Here is a 21,909-nt window from a genome sequence, read left to right as displayed (position 1 = left end):
TCTGGGACTTACTTCCCTGAGTTTTGTCGTCTAGAAGATCCTAGAAGTTTCACGAAGACTTATGGCAGACTTTTTACTGCCTTTTCCTCTGTCTGGACTGCTACAGCAAAGTACCATAGACTCTGCAGCTTGCAAACAACATAATTTTACTTCTCATAGTGTCAGAGTCTGCAAGTCTGAGGTCAGGGCGCCAGCATTGGAGCAGGGGAAGGGGTTCAGAGTGAGGGAGGGGGCAGAGCGTGGGGAGGCTAGGTTGTGGTGAGAGTTTTTTCTGATTATAGAATGTTGTTTTCTAGTTCTGTCCTCATATGATAGAGAGCATAGAAGACCTACTAGTTCCTCCTTCCTAGGACCGCTTGCCAATAGATTCAGCTTGGATTTATTGCTTTATATCTTAGTGCAGAATAACATGGCCACCCAAGTTAAGGTACTTGATTCTTGCAAAAGACCAGTGCAAACCTTGAATCCAATCAGCCAGAATTATGTGGCCATAAACCCTCAACTCCTCTGACTTCTTAGTTTCATTGGAACAGAGGCAAGGACTCGTTCTACCTCATATTGTCTATGTGTTGATATCTATCTACTGACTCAAGATAGCTCATAGTTTGTGGTGATTTAAACCAGATGGCAGTTTTCTAATATATTGTGTTTTATGAAAATAGATTTTTCAAAAGCATAGTATTAGCAGCTATGTCTAGACTTTAATGAATCTTCTGGATCTAGTCCTAGGAGATTGGTCGACTTATTTTACTGAATCCAAGCTTTAATTTCCTGATTTGAAAAGAAGAAGAGATGGATATATACCCATGATTTTATGAATTAGGTTAAGATCTTAATTACTTTGTTCTAATTCAACAATTTTTTAGAATATATTTTATTGATTTTTTACAGAGAGGAAGAGAGAGGGATAGAGAGCTAGAAACATCGATGAGAGAGAATCATCGATCAGCTGCCTCTTGTACACCCCCTACCGGGGATGTGCCCGCAACCAAGATACATGCCCTTGACTGGACTCGAACCCGGGACCTTTCGGTCTGCAGGCTGATGCTCTATCCACTGAGCAAAACCGGTTTCGGTGTAATTCAACCATTTTTTATTGGGCATGTACTATACACCAATCACTTCTCTAGGTGTTGAGTATATAAAATTCAACAGAGCAAGCAAAAACCTTACTTTATGGACCTTACATCCTAACAAGAATATCTAATAATAGACAAAACAAAACAGTGATATATATAATATGGCAAACAGTGAAAAGGGTGAAAGAGAAAAAAAAAAACAACACACAATGCAGTGTGATACATCATCAGCTAATGGCGCAATAATTATACATAGTAAACAATCCAAACCCCGTGGCATACAAAAATAATTCTCCTTCTCAAATGACGACAGAAACTACTTGGTCACCCTTTCAACCAAATTGACAATAACAATAAAACATTTTTAAATGAACATAAAAGGTTAAAGAAATGCTTCCTTGATTAAATCTTTGTTATATGCAGCATTACTCATTTGGATTATATGTATTCTTGCTTCTGTATACTTTTAATTTAATTGTTCTGATTTTTAAAAATTATAATTTTATTATAAAACTATTTTTTATAATACAATTAGATGCCCAGGGCATGACATTCATGTACTAAGGGGAAGAGTCCCTATGCCTGGCCTGCACCCTTTCGCAAGCTTGGACCCCTCAGGGGATGTCCATCTGCCAGCTTAGGTCCGCCCGCTCAACTTTGCCTGGGAGGTGGGAGAGGCTCCTGCCACTGCAATTGTGCTTGCCAGCAGTGACCCAACTTCTGGCTGAGTAGCACGCCCCCTGTGGGAGTGCACTGACCACCAGGTGTCAGCTCCTGGATTGAGCACCTGCCCTCTGGTGGTCAGTGCACTGTCGTTCAGCCATTTGGTCGATTTGGATATTAGGATTTTATCATATAGGATTGTGCATAGCAGTATACTACCATCTGTTTTATATTTATTACCATATTCATTCATTAATATTGATTAATGCTTAATATATGCTCGTTTATTATGGGAAAACAAAAACAAAGAGCACACATTTTTAGCCTTCTTTCTTCCAAATACTGTTTAAAAGTGGAGACCCATGTCAATCAACTATTATTTTAGGAGGAGCTGTACATTTTCTTTGTTTACTATAATACAATGCTCTGAAAATGTATCGCATATGATTAATTTACAATCATAACTGAATTGTTTTACTTTTTCTCCATATAGCTCAAAATATTTTGCTCTATGTATGTAAAAATAATTAAATTTTGATGATAGTTTACCTCTTTAAATTAAAAAGGTGTTTTAATTGAGTGCACATTAAAAATAAAATATATGTCAATTAAACAGCAGTTAAACAGAAAGTAATTGTGATCTAATTCCAATTAAATAGAATTATGATTATTGGAAAGTTATAAATATGTGACAATCATTACCAATTTTCATTCAAGAAACTTAAAGTGAAGTAGAAAAGTGTTACAAAATTCCCTACATTTTAGTCTTCCAACTAAGACATGATAAATATAAAGGTAAAATGTGTTAATAACCATACCTAATGTAATGTAATTATGAATAATTTAATTACATAACATGCATTGACAGGTCACAAGCACTCTGTTAGCTATTATCATCATCATTATTATTTCTAATGTAATTGTTATTATGCAAGCAATAATTCTGAATATTGAGAGTTTTTGTTTTCTATTTGTTGTGACCAAGATATTCCTTAATAGGTAGCATTGTTGGATGCACAACCACTCACTATACGATAAAATAGTAGAAATTTTTTAGTTTGCTTTTGATTGTTGTTTTTAAGTCCTAAAAGCTTGATTGAACTGTGAAGTTTAAGAAATGAATAAGTTTGTAGAGCTATATACAAACTTAAGGAGAGATATCAAATTAAGACAATAAATGAAATATTTACATTTTACTTAATAGTTTTTTCAACTTTAATAGAGTGACACACTGAAGTTGTTTCACATTAATAAACCAAATTACATAATTACAAATTGTTCTACTGCTAAATCAGGGAGATTCTGAGGAAACAACATTATCTATATATATAAAAGCCTAAGCAACCATCGCAACCAAATGGATGACCAACCAAGTCAATAGGGGGGTTAGTGGGGTGACCAAGCAACTAACAGCAGTTTCCTTGGGATGACCAGGCTGGCAGGAGGTTTAGTGAGGGATGATGAAATGACTGAACAGCAGGCTGTGTGGGGTGAACAGGTCCACAGGGGGAGGGAGGACAATTTGGGGCAACCAGAACAGGAGGGGGGGCGCAGTGAGGTGTGACCTGGCTGGTGGGGGACAGTTGAGGCAATCAGGCCAGCATGGGGGGCAGTAAGGGGTGACCAGGCCTGCAGGGAGGACAGTTAGAGGTGACTAGGCCAGCAGGGAGATCACTGGGGGCAACCAGGCTGGCATGAGGAGCAGTAAGGGGCAACAAGGCTGGTGGGGGGCAGTTAGGGTTGACAGGCTGGTGGACAGTTGGGAGTGACTAGGCTGGCAGGGGTAGCAGTTTGTGGTGATTAGGCAGGCAGGCAGGCAGGTGAGCAGTTAGTAACCAGTGGTCCCGGATTGTGAGAGGGATGTCTGAATGCCGGTTTAGGTCCTAAGATCAGGCATAAACCAGCAGTCAGACATCCCCCGAGGGTCCTAGATTGGAAAGGGTGCATGTTGGACTGAGGGCCCTCCCCATGAACGAATTTTATGCACCGAGCCTCTAGTTTTTATTAATAAAATAATTTTAACACTGTTGTATCTCTGGAACCAATGCTTTTTTTTTTGATGACTCAGAAATTTTAAGATAAGATTCACTAAAGCTTTGTTTCCTACATTTATATATGAAAATATTTATAGTAATGGCATAGTATTTAAAATACCATAGCTATTTACAGAAAATTCAATATATAAAGCAATAATAGAGGGTAACATAGCCTTAAGTAGCAAAGTACTTTTATTAATATTTATATATGTGACTTAAGGAGGAAAAATATTAAGACAAGGAAAGAAGAAAAATGTAGAAAGAGGAATAATTTACTTTATATTCAAACTTCTCTTATAACCAGTCATACTTATATCACTAATAACAGTAAAAGTATATGCTAAGAATTCAAATATAGGCATATCTCAATATAAATTATGCTAGTGACTCTAGGGTCATAAAGTATGCTGAGATTTATGTATAATTTGGTTGTTCAAATTTAGTATGGAAAATGCACATCCAGTACTATGGTTACATTGGCAATAAACACACATCTAACTTAGTATTCCATGTAGCCATTAGAATTCCCACGACACATGGAATGAATCTAGTTAATTGCTGTAGCTGATTCGGCATAAGAGTGGACGTAGAGCAGAACTAGATCTATGAAATTATTAATTAAATTATCCTCTAAATGTGCCAAAGGATATATTAGCATTTATTCCCTTGGTAGTTTCCTCATCATAAATAAAATGAGAAAACCTAATGACTGAACAGAGCATCAGGTATTTTAGATATATAAGAAAATGTACAGTTGACTTTTAGCTAATTTAAGTGGCTGGCTTCTTCACAAAATAGGTAATAAAGGTCTACGAAAGAAAATGTATTGCTATAGAATTAAGACTGCATTAAAGTCCTAAGTTCTGTGATTTTGGGAAAGTCAAACAAATATCTGTGTGCTTTCCCTTTCCTGTTAAATGGAGTGTTGATGTTCTGGAATACATATCCTGGGTTTTCATTCGTTCACTTGTTATTCACTGAGTATGCACTGAGCATCAAATATAAATTCAGGTGCTACACAGAACTGTAGGAAAGGCATCATTGTCCTGCTCTCATGGGATTTATGCTTTAATTAGGAATATGGAGCACACAGCTACATTAAGATGAAATACATCAAAAAGTGATTAGATAGATTAGACAGGTAGGCAAGGGGCTGAAAGCAGGCAAGGTTAGGAATGATTACAGTTTAAGGAACCAAGTTAACCCAAATGTTGACAAGGCCAGAGAAGAGATATAGGCCAGCTAATGTAGAACTGTATAAAGCTATCATAAAATATTTTGATTTAATAAGTGTATAGAGAATCTTATAGAAAAGTTTAAGCAGGATAGCAATATGATCTTAAAAGAGAAACTGGTAGGCCAGTCAGCCAGGAAGGAGAGGGCTTCTAAGAAAAGTTGGCCAGGTAATGGCCTTGAACATGGTATAGTCATGGCAATGCAGATAAGTGAGTTGTATTTTTATATACTGCGATTTATTGATGAGGGATGCGTGCCAAAGCTTTTTATAATTTTTTAAATATATTTTTATTGATTTCATAGAGGAAGGCAGAGAAAAAGAAACATCAGTGATGAGAGAGAAGCATTGATTGTCTGCCTCCTGCATGCCCCCTACTGGGGATTGAGCCCACCACCTTGGCATGTGCCCTTGACCTGAATGGAACCTAGGACCTTTCTGTCCGCAGGCTGACATTCTATCCACTGAGCCAAACTGGCTGGGGCGAGTGCCAAAGCTTTTAAAATAGAATATTTTATTACACACTCAAATAATTGTTGCTATTTGTGGTTCTTAAAAATCTCATATTAAAGAAGAAAATATTTAAAATTGTATACTGTGGAGTGCGATGACTCGGAGAAAGGACAGTATTTCACCACAGCATGTAAATTATTTGGAGAGTGTGCAATACTGTCTTACAAGGACAATGCCTGTGTTGTCCATATGATTTTAAAAGACTTAAGTTTACTTTTCATTATTTGTAAATCTTACCATGATTGTGCTTTGCAATTTGATTCACAAAATGGATAGCACATAGTGAATAATATATTCAGTGAGTTCCCTGATTCCGTTATTCATAAAAATGGGAATTCGGGTCAGATATTTTTATATCTCTGTTGCCAGTGCCTGTGTTGTATTTTGTCATCAGCTTCAGGCCTCTCGTGAGCAGACAGCATTCAGAAATTCAAGCCAGCGCTCAGCAAGCAGTAAGACTTGACTTAGGTCACAGGTACCAGCCACAAGTAAGCCATGTTCAGAACCAACAGCCTGCCGGCCTGAGAGGAAATGATAAGAGAAAGTGAATGAAAGCTTGTGCGAAGCAAGGAATCAAGTCAGGAAGCCTTGGACGGTGACAGGAATGTAGTGATGAGTGCCCGCTGCCCATTCAGCTCTAAGTCCCAGCAATAAGGCAGGGAAATTAATAAAACACAAAGCACAGTGATCAAAACAGGAGAAACGTGTCACCCAGTCTGAAGGCAGCCTCAAACGTTTCTTTGGATGTCTCCTGGCGTAGCTGGAATGTGACTCTCTTGACCCCAACTCTGAAAAAGTGACAGATTTCAGACAGTGGCACACTTTTGTTCTCTTTATGCTGGAAACTTGAAATAAGAGAGCCAGTCGAGGTCTGGATATAGCGCTTCTGAATGCTGAAGGGATCCATCCTGGCTCTCTGCCTAACCAGCTGCCATTTCATAAAATCAAAATAATTTCTCTTTAGAGATCTTCCCATTGTGATGACAGCTAAGTGAACTTAGTTCCTTGATTTTTAAAGTGTGTATTCATTTTATCGCCAGCTTGACATAGTCATCTTCTCACAGTCTATGAAGAATTGCATACATTTTTATTAATCATATAATCATTGCGTAGAAGATATGGGAGCCTAAAGATAATTTACTTCCCAAAATATTCAACACAGCACCTCATATTATTTCCTCTCATGTAGTGTGTAGTGCATTCTCCAATTTTAAAAATATTAACTTATTGCCCTAGCCAGTTTTGCTCAGTGGATAGAGCATTGGCCTTTGAACGAAGGTTCCCGGGTCCGATTCCTGTCATGGTCATATATCTTGGCTGTAGGTTCTCCTCCAGACCTTGGTCGGGCACATGCAGGAGGCAACCAACCAGTGTGTTTCTCTAACATTGATACTCCTCTTTGTCTTTCCCCATCTCTTTCACTCTCTCCAAAAAGCAATTGAAAAATAGCCTCAGGTGAGAATTAAAATAACAATAATAAAATAGAGATATTAATTTATTAAAGAGATATTTACTGCCTATGCCATATTCCTCTCTACTTCTCTGAATTTTCTTATTTCTTTAACTGGCAAAATTTATTTCCTCCATACAACATAAAAAGCCTTCTATAATAAAAAAGGCCTACTCTTCTGTAAAGGCCTAGTTTTGTGGATGTTACAATTTTGATTTATCAGGGTGAAATATAGCTGCTCTTTCTTAGGCTGTGGTCCTGACGTGTTGTCTTTCCCAGAGTCACATTCGAGTCACATTCTTCTTCACACAATGGCCCAACCCCTATTGTTTGATGTCACATCTGCCCATCTTGTGCCAATGAATGTGGCTGATTTGCTACTCTTTTGATATTTATAAAACATAATGTACAGGAATCTAGTTTCTGTTATATTGTAGACGTGTAATATCACTTTACAATACCAGTTATTTGAGAAACAAATTCCAAATGTGGGTAGCCATTAATTTACTAGTTAGATATTTTTTTGTCAGGTACTGATTTTTTTAAGTTTTATACTGAAATCTCACTTTACAATACCAGTTGTTTGAGAAACAAATTCCAAATGTGGGTAGCCATTAATTTACTGGTTAGATATTTTTTTTGTCAGAATATTAAAAGCAAACTTAACTCTGAGCATTGTTTCATATTTTAATAATTGATCAACTTTGAATGCTCTTATATTAATATTAAAATTATTTTACAGTCAAATGACTTGTTTTTATTAGTTCTGATATCGCATATTAAATATATGAAATTAGAATGGTTCTTTGTAGTCAAGTCATACTTGCTATTGTTTACAATAATTAAGTGATTATCTTAATGAAAGGAGTGTAAATCGGTTATGTTCTATTGCTTTATAGATGCTCCCAAGTTCATATCAAACCAAACAATTTATTACTCTTGGGAAGGAAATCCGATCAATATAAGCTGTGATGTGAAATCTAATCCACCAGCATCAGTGCACTGGAGAAGAGAGAAATTAGTCTTGCCAGCTAAAAACACTACTAATTTAAAGACATATAGTACAGGAAGAAAGATGATATTAGAGGTAAGTCCTTGTGTACATATCAATAAATTATACTATTTTAGTCATTACCTGTTATTTTATAATATGTTTAAAAATCTTAACAAATGAATATACTATCATATGTTTATGTTACAGAATGCATATAAAACCTGTGTTTATTTACTAAAAAGGGAAATTTTATGCATTTGGATTATGACCCATTAATGATTAACATTTTACTACGTATATAGAAAAATGAGTATATAGCAAAAGACGTTATTTCTCATTCATTTATTTTTGCAAAATTAAAACAATTATATCAGGACAAACAAGGAGGTGATTTGTTTACTCTTGAGGCACAAATTACAATTTCAGTGTTTATACTAGTCATTGGTTCTGTGTTGATACTTCCTTCTCCTTAGACCGGCATACATACATGTGATGTGCTCGCTATATATTCACAAGTTTCTAAATAATCCCGATTTACTTACTCAGTGCCTCATTTCATTTTAGTTTTACAATTAAGATGGTAAAGGTAATAGTTTTGTGCTGCCAAGTGCCTGGCCTTTAAATCCTGTTTGAATACAATACCTTGTATTTACTAAATTGCAGATTGTGTGTGCACTAATTTCCAGTTTAAGTGCCTATGACAATGATCATCAGCCCTTCCAATTGATGATGCTTTCAGAACAATTGGGAATGTTCTTCAGTATAACAGTCTTATTTATCTGAACAGATGCTACCTTTTCCACTAATTCTATTTGCATTGCTCTGTTCCCCTTTTCTTTCCAACTTGAGCCTGAGGCACCATTCCTTTGGAACCCTGGTGGTCCTTGGCTCTCAGGAGTCACCCTAATGATGACAAACTTACTGCAGACATTAGGTGGACATAGAGAACTAATCTTTAAAACTCTATGTTTTAGAATAACATCTAATTATCCGTACTGGATGAACTTAAAGATATTCTCATTGGGGCCCTATACACTCTACTACCTGGCAATTGGACTTAGGTAAAAGCTTGGTTGATAAAATGATTTAGCCATCACTTTCCCAAACCTTTGGATCATTGACTGATAATTAAATCACTTTGTCTAAATCAATTTAAATTGGTTTCTTTATATTAGGACTAGCGACTAGCAAATTGACATGGAACTCAATTTCATAAAACATTTGGTCAGATTTAACCTAAATTTTAGGAATTTAACCATAGCTACCAACCAATGAATTTAACTGCTTTGGGGCAATATATTAGTGTGCTCTGGCTGCCAAAACCAAAGACCACAGACATGGTTGCTTAAACAAAAGAAACCTTTATTTTCATCCCCACACATTTCTGGAGAATAGAAGTTTAAGATCAAGGTGACAGGTCAATGGTTTATGGTGGAACCTTTCATCTTTGTTGGCATAGTATGCCCTATGGCTGTGTACCCACTTGGCCTTTCATATTCAGTAGACATTCTTCCTTATGGAATTTACAAATAATTTTATCTTATGCCTATAGAATAAAGACATTTTTAGCCCAATTCCCTCTTCATTAGTAAAATTATTTAAATTAAATTAGTCAGGATCATTAAAAACTAAATGTAAGAAAAATGAATTTTTAATCAGTTAAGAGTACTTACTACTTACTTCAGAACTGTTCAAACTTCTAGTCCTTCAGCCTTTGCTCTATTCCTAGATGGACAGCTAACTAGAAAATGAACAATACAACTGCTGTATCTTTCAAAATTATCAACTTCAGTGGACCTCAAAATTGAATTTTTAGTTAATAGCCTCCCATTACCACAAAATCATTTCCCCCCTTGTGGGATAGAGTTGAAATTAACGTCAACTCTTGTAATCATACTCTCTCTTAATAATACTTACTGGGATTGAAAATGTTATCAATTACTATAATAGAATCTCTTTCCTGAAGTAGTCCTTCAGAATTTCGGTACATTAGAATTATAAGGTTGTTCCCAATGTTCAGTAATAGAGTCCCGGAAGGTTAATTTAATTATGGATTTCAAATGTGTAAGGACTGAGGTCAGCTATGTTCTACCTAAAATGAAAGAGAATGAAATGATAGGAACTGAACAGAAATGGAGGCAAGATAACTGTTATTAGATATCAAAATAGTCTGCCTCTCTACAGGGATTTACCACACAAGGGCAGTGTTTTCCTACAAAAAAAAAACACCTTTCAGTATTTTCTAGAAATGAATCTCCATCCTTCATTGATATTTTATATTAAGTAATATCATAAGAAGGAGAAATATGACATATTTTGAGCCTTTCTTGAACTTTAAATATGCCTGATCTTAGGCTAAAATAGAGTAAACAGTTACTACATTGGTACAAGTTTCTTGTGTGGTACAAGTTCACATATGAAGTGATTGCAGAATATATGTTTTTCAAAGTGTATTTCTTTCTGCGCTTTACACATATAAATATCTAATGATTTTTTCTAACAATGAACCTAACGAAATTGTGACATTAATCTGCTTGATATATTGATAAATAAACTATATTTACCTGGTCCTGTAGATAGTATAATTCCATGGATTACACCTTTAAAGGATTTATATTACTTAGTATATTGATATTGACTTAATGTAGGAAAAAAGTTATGGCAAGGAACTCTGAGTAATTAAATATGTATGAAGATGATAAACATGCTAATCTATTTTAAAACTTCTGTGATATTGTTTTAAAACTGTAAAAATTGTATTATTATTATTATTTTAGATTGCACCTACATCTGACAATGACTTTGGACGCTATAATTGCACAGCCACTAATCATATAGGAACAAGATTTCAAGAATATATTCTTGCTTTGGCTGGTAAGTATAGCATAACAATTTTTGAAATTTCATATAACATTTATGTAAGCAAATATCATTTACATTTCAATAAGTCATGATTCAGGATTTTATTCTAAAACATGAGCTGTTGGTTAAAAATTTAGAACAGTTGTATCTGACATACAGTGAGGACATAAAATGTATTTACTAAAAATTTTTGACTTTACACCCTGATTCTAATTCCCTCAAATTTATAAGTAGGGGAATTATATTTCAAGTGTAGTAAGAATTTGCTAAAAAAATTCAAAATAAAAGATACCTTAGAAAAAAATTAACTGAAATGAATATAGTTTAAAATTCTAAACTTAAAAGTGCAAATAATAAACTTGTTTTTATGGAAAATAGAAAATATATGGTTATACAACTTTTTATTAAAAAATGTCTTATTCTCTTTTTATATAAAAACATTCTAGTTCTTCCCCTAAAACTTAAATATATAGAAGTAATAACGTAGTCTAAAACATATTTTAATTAGAAATCCAGCTATGTTTTTAGTAATTTATATTGTGTATATAATATAAATATACAAACACACACATATATATTTATAGAATTTGCTGTTATGTTTTACAAGTCAGATTAGAAATTTGGAAATATGCATATTTTCTACTTTTTGTAGCTCAAATGATATAAAAATGTGATTCATTATATTCTAAGATTAGACAGACAAATATTAGAAAATTACTAAAAATTATGTTTTAATGTAATAAATAGCTTTCATAAAACATTTTAAAACCTTTTTAAGTAGAATTCTTATACATCGCTATAATTTCATATTAAGTTATAAAAGATATTTTTATTGCTATGAAAATGCATTCACAAAAGTAATATCATTAGTAGTAATGGCCAAAAAAGAAATTAAAGCTCATGATACTCAAATTATTATGTAATTAGAAAACCTGCAATTGGCCAGTTTACTATAATGGGGAAGAAGGAATAGATTGTGTGAAAAGGTTTTAGGAAAGAAAATCCAGAAGGAAAAAAATTAAGATGAGAGTGAGTTAAGACAGAAGAAAAGAGGGAGGATGGAATGAAGGCAAAAATAAATACACTAATATTTATTGCCTACCATGAAGTCATTAGAAAGTTAATCTCAATGGAAAATATGGGATGAAGTCTGCATTTAAGCATGTAAATAAACCATTATTCAAGCAAATTCTAGAAAACTGAAATGTGTTGGATCAAAATTGTTTATTTTAATTAAAGAAAAATAAGATATTTCACATATGTATTTGATAACCATTTTTAATAGTAACTTTTTACAAAAATGTGAAGTACAAGTATAGTTAGATATAGAGAGAGCAAAGACAGATGAACTCCTAGGTGATAATTTTAATTTGTAGGTAGGAAACATGCTTTCTTTTTTATTTAAGTATATATCTTTAAGTGAATTAAAATTTAGAACACATAAAGGTAAATTTAACTGCAATCATATAATTCATTGATTCTTTCCTTAAAGTTTTCTCTTTCTAATAATCAGGATCTGATAAACTACTCTGTATATTTATATGTACATTTGTAAGAAGTTTTTTTTCTTAAAGGACTTTTACTCTAACTTCTAAACTTCATTAAATAATTTAATTCATTATTTTATTAACTTTCTTAATTTATTTTATGATAGTTATATCCATCCTTTCAGTGTAAGCTTTTCATATTAAACCTCAATACAATGATCTTACCTTCTTTAATTGATACTTTTTCTTTTTTTTAAATATATTTTATTGATTTTTTACAGAGAAGAAGGGAGAGGGATAGGGAGTTAGAAACATTAATGAGAAACATCGACCAGCTGCCTCCTGCACACCCCTTACTGGGGATGTGCCCACAAGCAAGGTACGTGCCCTTGACCAGAATCAAACCTGGGACCCTTCAGTCTGCAGGCCGATGCTCTATCCACTGAGCCAAACCAGTTAGGGCTAATTGACAGTTTTTCTGTTAAAGTCACCTTTTCCTGTGAAGTTTTAAGGCAGGGACTGGGCTGTAGTCTATCAACAATCAGCACATCTAGCACTGGGGAAAGAGGTCCTGTCTGAAGGGGGTGTTAGTGACCCACTAGCCATTCCAAGGTCGACCTGATAAGACTGTTGTGAGGACTAAGTGAGAAAATGCATTTCAAAGCACCAGCACATGGCATGCACCCAACAGATGTCAATCAGCCAAAGTATAGTTCACTTTGGTCACTCTTCTTTGGAGTAGAAGTCAGCTTGTTAATGTCTCTTTAAATATAATGCCTAGACCTAGACATTGTAGACCACTGCATAATGAAATTGGATAACGCTATAATGACCGCACTTATTCTGAATGCTATATATCTGTTACATATACAAAATTCTATTTCATTTCATCACTTTTATTTTCCTTCTTGTGTTTTGTATTACATCTTTTCTGCAAAAACTGCTTTTCAGTGAAGTCTCCTGTGCTATGCTTTGCAATAGATTTTTTTAAAAACCTCAGTTCAGGACTTTATACTTAGCCCGTTTAATCTCATCTAGTCAGTTTGGGCTGATCTTTTTAACCTATAAGACCTTGTCAAATCCAATTATTTAGCGCTCTTTCCAAGATTGATTTAACTCATAGATATCACGAAGAATTCATCTGTATTTTCACTTAAGTCATGTATAAGCCTATACATGTCATTTTGAGAAAGGAGACCTGCTTAGAGGTTAACCTCGGTCAACTGAACAGACTTCGGTGGATATGGAATTCTAGTCCATCTATTTGTTTTTGTCCCTAGACTGTATTTTAAACAGACATTTGTTCCATAAAATTTGGAAGCAGGTTAAACTTAATTCATTTAGAAACACTTTATTCAACTGAATATTAAACCATTTTTCTTTTACATAACCGGCTTTATTATTTAACTTGGAAAAGTCTACTAGTATGTCACATTCTGTGTTCAGAAAATATATGACAAACTTCTGTGTCTTTGGAAACGATTTGTGTCATCCCCTTAATTTCCTAATTCCCATGCTCCTCTGGGGAAAAAAAGGAAACTAAGATAGCTAGACATTATTTTTAGGGAATCCATACCTTCCTCAATTCCTGATTATCTGTTAATTCACTCACTCTACATATATAGTGAGTTTCTAGAAGGTGCCAGGCACTGTTCTAGATCTTAGAAGTATGAAGATAAGTAATATATATGGCACCTGATTTTTACAGATAAGAGTATAAAAAAAGGGGGGGGGAGTTTGCAATAAAGTCTGAATCTTATTCCTGGGAACACAAAATGGAATACTGGTTGGATTTCTTGGGAAAAGCTCCAAACTAGTATCAACTTTTTTTTTCCTTTCAGTTTTCATCTGTATTTGTTTCAATGATATAGCTCAGTGCTAAACAATCATATATATCACATCGTGTTCCCCTCTTGAAAGGTATCAACTTTTGAGTTGAATCTGAAAGAATGAGTAGAAACAGGTTTAGTGAAGAAGAAAAGGGAAGATGGAAATAAAACCAAAGTGACTGTACAAATGTGCCATGCTGTGAAAGAGGAGGGTGGTAAAGAATGAGGCGCTTAATGGAGAATTGGAGAGTGATGCTGTGGGAAGGGATTAGGAATAGTGACATGAATAGAAAGGTAGTGAAAGATCAAATTATAGTCCTTAAAACCATTCATCCTTATTTTATGTCAAGTAAACAGCAAGGGGAGTTTGGAGCTTTTCATCATAAAGCAACATGATCCATTTATCATGAACACTTTTGGTGACATTATTTTTAACTTTACTTTTTTATAGTGTATATATTTTTCTTTATTGATTAAGGTATCACATATGTGTCCTCTTCCCCAACTTCCCTCCACTGATGGCCCCAACCCCTGGTGTCTGAATCATTGGTCATGCTTCTATGCATACATACAAGTCCTTTGGTTGATCTCTCTCCCTTACCCTCACCCTCCTCTACCTTCCCTCTGAGGTTTGATGGTCTGATCAATGCTTCTCTGACTCTGGATCTGCTTTTGTTCATCTGTTTATGTTGTTCGTTATATTCCACAAATGAGTGAGATCATGTGATATTTATCTTTCTCTGACTGACTTATTTAGCTTAGCATAATGCTCTCCAGTTTCATCCATGCTGTTGCAAATGGTAAGAATTCCTTCTTTTTACAGCAGCATACTATTCCATTGTGTAGATGGACCATATTTTTTTAATCCACTCATCTGCTGATAGGCACTGAGGCTATTTCTAAGTCTTAGCTATTGTAAATTGTGTTGTAATGACTATAGGGATGCATATATCCTTTTTGATTGGTGTTTCTGTTTTCTTGGTATATATTCCTAGAAGTGGGATCACTGGGTCAAATGGCAGTTCCAATTTTAGTTCTTTGAGGAAACGCCATACTGTTCTCCACAGTGGCTGCACCATTCTGCATTCCCATCAGCAGAGCACGAGGGTTCCGTTTTCTCTGCATCCTCGCCAGTGCTTGTCATTTGTTGATTTCTTGATGATAGCCATTCTGACAGGTGTGAGATGGTACCTCTTTGTCATTTTGATTTGCATATCTCAGATGATTACTGATTTCAGAGAGGAGGGAGAGGGACAGAAAAATAGGAACATCACCCGAGACCGGTTTGGCTCAATGGATAGAGCGTCAGCTTGGGGACTGAAGGGTCCCGGGTTCAATTCCGGTCAAGGGCATGTACCTTAGTTGTGGGCATATCCCCAGTAGGGGGTGTGCAAGAGGCAGCTGATTGATGACTCTCTCTCATCAATGTTTCTAACTCTCTATCTCTCTCCCTTCCTCTCTGTACAAAATCAATAAAATATATTTTTTAAAAATAGAAACATCAATTGTGAGAGAGAATCATTGATTGGCTGCTTCCTGCATGCCCCACACTGGGGATAGAGCCTGCAACTTGGGCATGTAACCTGACTTGGAATCAAACTGTGAGCTCCTGGTTCATAGGCTGATGCTCAACAACTAGGCGATGCAAGCTGGGTTTTGGTAGCATTTTAGAGACAAATTTCAACATAGCCAATGTTTATATTTTTCCACATAGCCCAAAATATATAAATGTAAACTCAAATGTCCTAAAATAATCTTTGCTGTTTCAGAAAGGAGCTCTCTCCCACACTGACCTTATCCTTTAAACACTCCTTCAAGCATATCTCATCTTCCTATGAACTTTTTTCTCCCCCTAATATTTTTTATTATATCAATATTTATACCCCAAACAATTTTTATTTAATTTTATTTTTAATTACAGTTTGAAGTCAATATTATTTTGTATTAATTTCAGGTGTGGCTAGACAAACCTATACTTTATAATCTGCCCCCCCCCAATATTTTCAATACCTGCTTGGTACTATACATACTTATTACAATACTAGAAGCCCGATGCATGAAGATTCGTGCTAGCATGGGCCAAGGGCACTGCCTTTCCACTCCGGCCCACCCCAGAGCTGCCTCTTTCCACTCAGGCCCTGCCTTTCCAAGCTGCCCAAGGGCCCTGAGAGACTGGGGGTGAGGCAGAACACCTGTGTTGTTGCCATGGTGACAATGCAAGCATCCCACTGGTCCCTAGTTGTTCGGTGGTGCCTGTGAATGCAAATTAACTGCCATACTCACTCTGATTGGCTCATGGGCGTAGCAGAGGTATGGTCAATTTACATGTTTGTCTATTATTAGGTAAGATTATTGACTATACTTTCTATCTTGAGCTTTACATCCCCATGATGTAACTACCAATTTGTACTTCTCAATCCTTTACCTTTTTCATCCAAGTTCTTGGTCAAATATTGCTCTTTTTAGCAGAGATATTTTTTGTCCATCATATTAAAAATTACAACTCTCCTACTGTCCTTTTTATTTCTACTTAAAATCATTTATCTTCCCTGATTAATTTTTGACTAGTACTTATATTAGTTAATTCATATGTTTACTTTTATGTAATTCAAATATAACTTCCATAGGAGGAGTGATTGTTTTCTTATGCTTATCCTACAACATAAAATGATGTTTGGCTCAGATTTGGATGCATTATTGAATGTATAATCTGTGTGTTTTACTTGAATTGCTTATGAGTCATATTTAATATGCCCAGTTAATAATGGTCTATTGAAATCCATGACTTCTGAGAACTGTTAAGACTTGGGTTTGTATGAGGAAATAATTTCCATTGATATCTCAAGAGTAAATGAGTATTTTAATGGAGAATATTAGAGGTAAAATGATATAATCAAGACAGGTTTATTGAGTACTTTAGTTTAATCAATACATAAAAGTATATGAACAAATACAACTAAAAACACTTATTCAGAGAGTCAGTATAACTACTTGTGAGGAGGCAATTTAAACATGTGACCAAGTGCTGAGAATAGATCAATAGAAAATGATTTGGATTTGGGAATTGGAGAAAACCAGAAGGGTAGTGAAATAAGAATGAATTTACAGGTTTTCAAATGTGTTACAGATTGGCTATAATGTTAGACTAAGGCGACAATTGGCATAGGAATTATATATAATTTTATTGGCAATAAGGTGGCCACTCAGAGCAGATGTAGATGAAACCCATCTCAGCATAGCCTATAAGGCACATGCAGTTTATAGACACTTTGTAGAGTAGGGTCTTACTAAATCTAGGAAGTTGAATCCTTTATGTGATAATTCCATTAATATGTTTATTAGGCAGAGAGATATTAGGAAAATATTTGATGTAGAGAGTTGGGTAGTTACAAAAGCATAGGACAGTCAGAGAAAAGGGAAGGCAAGAGATAGCCACTAGTCTTCTGGCTTTAAGGTCACAAAATACCACAAGTCCAAGGCCAGAACTGTAACTGCTAACCAGATGTCAGGAAGTCCTGCTGCCAAGCTACCCCTCTAAGGACATCTCAGCCACCTTGCAGCAGAAATTGTGTGACTAGACTGCGGAGTAGGGAGTCTGGCTGCTGCCATCACTCACACCTGCAGACCTTGTCCTCATGCAACGTGAGAAGGGCACTCACATGCCATCAGACTTCTCATCCTTCCAGGAGTATCACATCCCATGGCACTAAGAACCATAGCAGGTGAGTCTGAACAATGAAGATGTTAGCCTGGTATTCCTTATGATAAAGGGGAGTAGTTTAAATGATAGAAATGAGTGTGAAGTGTCAATAGAAAAGGTCTAGGATAAAGTTTAAGACAACATTCTAAAAGAATAGTCATTTTGGCACTTACACTCAAAGGTAGGTTTATGAATATCAAACTCTTCCCACTGGTCTAAGTTGGCAATGCCACCTCCTCATCAGTGGGGAAAGAGCTGGTCAGCAACTCTAAACTTGGCCTTACTTGCTAGCTTTCCAGCATTTCAGAAAACCAATTTCCCAGAAGTAAAGATGTCAGGGCAAAAATTAGGAACAACATATTCAAGTAGTGTGACAGTGAAGCAAAAGAAGAGGTTTTTTTGTGTGTGTTTTTTTGCCTGAGAACATAGTAAAACTGAAGAAAATTTGCCATTTCACAAAAATCATTATAGTTTATGATAATGAAACAGAGAAGAATGAATAAAAATCCAAAAGAGAAGAACATGGGAAAAATTAAAAAAGAACTACCTGATGATGCCATGTTATGGGGAAGAGACAAGGAAAAGAAATGCCCTTTAGCATGGCTGGTATGCTTCAGTAGTTCAGTATGGACCCATGAACCAGGAGGGCACATGCCTCGATTGCAGGCACCGTCCCTAGTAGAGGGTGTGCAGGAGGCAGATGATTGATGATTCTCTCTCATCAAGGATATTTCTATCTCTCTCTTCCTCTCTCTGAAATTTTTTTTAAAAAATCCCTTTAGAGATAGTGAGTTTAATGTGGGAAAGAGGAGGGCAGACTTCCACTATAGGTTCATCCAGTGGTTGAAAGATTAAGGGATTCGTCCAAGGTTTCATTTGACAAAAATATCAAGGCTAGACTTAGATGCGTAAATTTTGATGATACATACCAGGCTCTTAATCCTATAGTAGTAGAGATGAAAACATGTAAATAAAGAAATGCACATTTTCACAAATTTTCTATTTATTTATTCAGTGATGGGTGATGGCATTCATTAATTATTGATTTGGGGAAGTGTTAAGAATTAGTTTAGAAAAAAAATATGCTAGTAATGATGGGAGTATTGTGTTTGAAATTTAATAACCACAAGCCCATTTGAAACATTGGACTATGTTTGATAGTCTTTTACAATATGATCTCTTTGCTTATATCCAATGAGATTAGATAATTCAGGATCTTGAAAGCAAGAGTGAAAAGTGTTAAGTTTACTGTTGTAAAGAAAAGGAAGCTCCTGAATCCCCAGCTCAGGGAGGGGCATGATTAGAGTGGTGCTCTAGAAAGGTTGATTTTGCATTGACACACCATCTGGGTTTAAATTTGGTGCTATGTCCAATAGAAAAGGAAGCTTGACAGCCACCGATGGCATTATCAGCAGAGGCAAATAGACCCTGAGCTTGGGAATTAATAGCGAAAACAGGAAGGAAGAGATGGATACAAGAATTGTGATACAGAAAAGATGAAAGTAACTGTGAGACTAATTAGTAGTAATGCACATGACAGATTGAATGAAGGAGAATGTGATTATAAAACAACTGAGAAAGTGGGGAGAAGACGTGGAGATGTTAGTTCTAGGCTTTTCAGTCACTATTCACTTGTATTTGTTCTGTATCTTTGTTTTTCATTCTGAAATATACATATATATATATATATATATATATATATATATATTTAATTCATCATATATTTCCTGAGGAGTTGGTATATTCTAGTCACTTTTCTCAGTGTTACGTGTACATATGTATGTCTGCATGTATAAATATGTAATAATTCAGAAGTCATAAATTAGAATGTAAAAAAAAAATGTTTAGGAACAATACTGGAGCTTCGAATCATGAGCATACTTCTTGTTTTAGTCAGGCAATAAAAAGTGGCCAACACAAACTAAATCTAATTGAAAATCAGGTAACAGTCAGGAGCTGTGAAAATAGACTATCTGGCTAGGGAAAGATGCCCACTGGTCCAAGTTTGGTGATAGCACCATTGTGCTAAGAATAAAGAGGCTCTTATTTCTGTGGAGGTGTGCCATGTTGAGGTACACAGCTTAGCAAATAGTAACTATTTCTGTTTACAGTGTAAGAACCAAGGACCATGTACCTGCCCTATGGTCAATGGTGGGAGCTTACCCCAGCCTGGATAGACAGTGGTTGAGCATCGGCCTATGAACCAGAAGGTTCCATTTTGATTCCCAGTTGAGGCACTTCCCTGGGTTGCAAGCTCTAACCCTGAGAGTGAGAGAGGTATGCAGGAGGCACCTGACCAATGATTCTCTCTCATCATTGATGCTTTTACCTCTCCCTGTTCCTTCATCTCTGAAATCAATAAAAATATATTTTTTTAAAGGTGGGAGCTCGAGAGGAATCATACCCTCTTTTTCTCTACCATTACTTAGCACCTTTCCTTTGAAATGTATCATCACACTGAAGATCATCATTACTGTGATATCCTCTTAGAGCAGGGATGGGGAACCTTTTTTTTTTTTTTCGGCCAAGGGCCATTTGGATTTTTATAGCATAATTTGTGGGCTATAGAAAATTATCAACCAAAAATTAGCCTGCTATATTTGGTCAAACATTTAATTAACTCACCCCTAATGCCTTGGCAAGGCCAGACTAAATGATTTTGTGGGTCTTATATGGCCCATGGACCAGACGTTCCCTACTCCTGACTTACTCTCAAATGACATTAGAGAGTCACTCAGCTCACACACACACACACACACACACACACTCACACACTCACACACACAATCTGTTTATCAATATGTGTGTGATGTTTTTGCCTCTGATGCAAACTTTAGATCAAACTTACTGATGAAAATAATCTACAGTAAAAACTTAAGGAATGAAGAAATATAATAATCATGATGGTATTTATGTATTACAGCATACACAGAGTATTTCCATAAATAACATTTTTATTTCCAAATAAGATTTTAATAGCAAGATGACTTTAGGATGCATCACTATTCTACACATTTATATCCAAACCTTAGTATTATAACATAATGTACTTCATAGAATTTACTGTTAGTAATTAGAGCTGAATATACACTATTGCATTTCTTTACAACATTCAAACCCGAAATGTCATGAACCTTTTTTTTCATATTACCCAGTACCATTTATAAGGCATATTTTATATGATGTGCACTGCTCCCTTTTAACTCCAGCAAATGCAGCACATTTGATTTTTCATAGTCATTACATTTTTATATGAATGTTTGATTGTATCTGAATGGAAATTTACTGCATTACTTTCAATCTTTTTTTGTTTGTTTTTTTAGTTTTGTAAAGTTAATTTTAGAGATAAAATAGCATATTTATTTATATATTTACACTAGTGGCCTGGTGCACAAAAATTCATGCATGGGGGTGGTGTCTCTCAGCCTAACCTGCATCTTCTCTAATCCAGGAGCACTCAGGGGATGTCCTACTGATGGCTTAGGTCCACTCCCCATAGTTTTCTGCTCTCTGTGGGGCCTGCCTGCTCCATACCTCAGCGACTGCCAAGCAGGCCATGTTGGGAGCTGCCTATGGCCCCACTTTCCTGCTCCCAGGTTGCTGGGGCAATAGCAGGCCGTGCTGGGAATAACTCCTCTCTGCTGTCAGTCTCCACTGAGACAACTAGGTTAATTTGCATACTCACTCCTGATTGGCTGGTGGGTGTCATGAAGTGATGGTCAGTTTGCATATTTATCTTTTATTAGTGTAGATAACATATGTGCCATTGAATCAGCTCTAATTCTTACTGATCCTACCAATGAGTGATGTCCACAATGTCCTATTCTCCTCTGCCCTGCTCAGCTCTTATAACTCATGTCTATGGCTTGTTTCATGGAGTCAATCCATCTCGTATTGGGTCTTTCTCTTTTTCTGTTGCTTTCTATCTTTCCCAGCATTATTGTCTTTTGGAAAGAACCCTACCTTCTCATAATGTGCCCAAAAAGGACAACTTCAATTTTGTCATCTTTTGCTTCCAACAATATTTCAGGCTTAATTTGCTTTAGGGCCCACTTGCTTATC

The 21,909-nt window shown here is 35.7% G+C and overlaps 1 protein-coding gene across 2 annotated transcripts in view; it reads left to right on the top strand.

Moving 5' to 3' along the window:
• NCAM2 (neural cell adhesion molecule 2) overlaps positions 1 to 21,909 on the top strand; it is a 381,172-nt gene that overhangs the window by 296,687 nt on the left and 62,576 nt on the right. For both annotated transcript variants that reach the window (XM_084874323.1, XM_084874324.1), the window contains exons 10-11: positions 7,875 to 8,062; positions 10,747 to 10,843. In XM_084874323.1, the coding sequence (XP_084730449.1) occupies positions 7,875 to 8,062; positions 10,747 to 10,843 (285 nt within the window). The remainder of the gene's footprint in view (positions 1 to 7,874; positions 8,063 to 10,746; positions 10,844 to 21,909) is intronic.

This window comes from Pipistrellus hanaki, assembly GCF_964339955.1.
Source record: "Pipistrellus hanaki genome assembly, chromosome: 2".
In the NCBI taxonomy this organism is placed as follows: Eukaryota; Metazoa; Chordata; class Mammalia; order Chiroptera; family Vespertilionidae; genus Pipistrellus; species Pipistrellus hanaki.
This window is presented reverse-complemented; position numbering and strand designations above follow the sequence as displayed.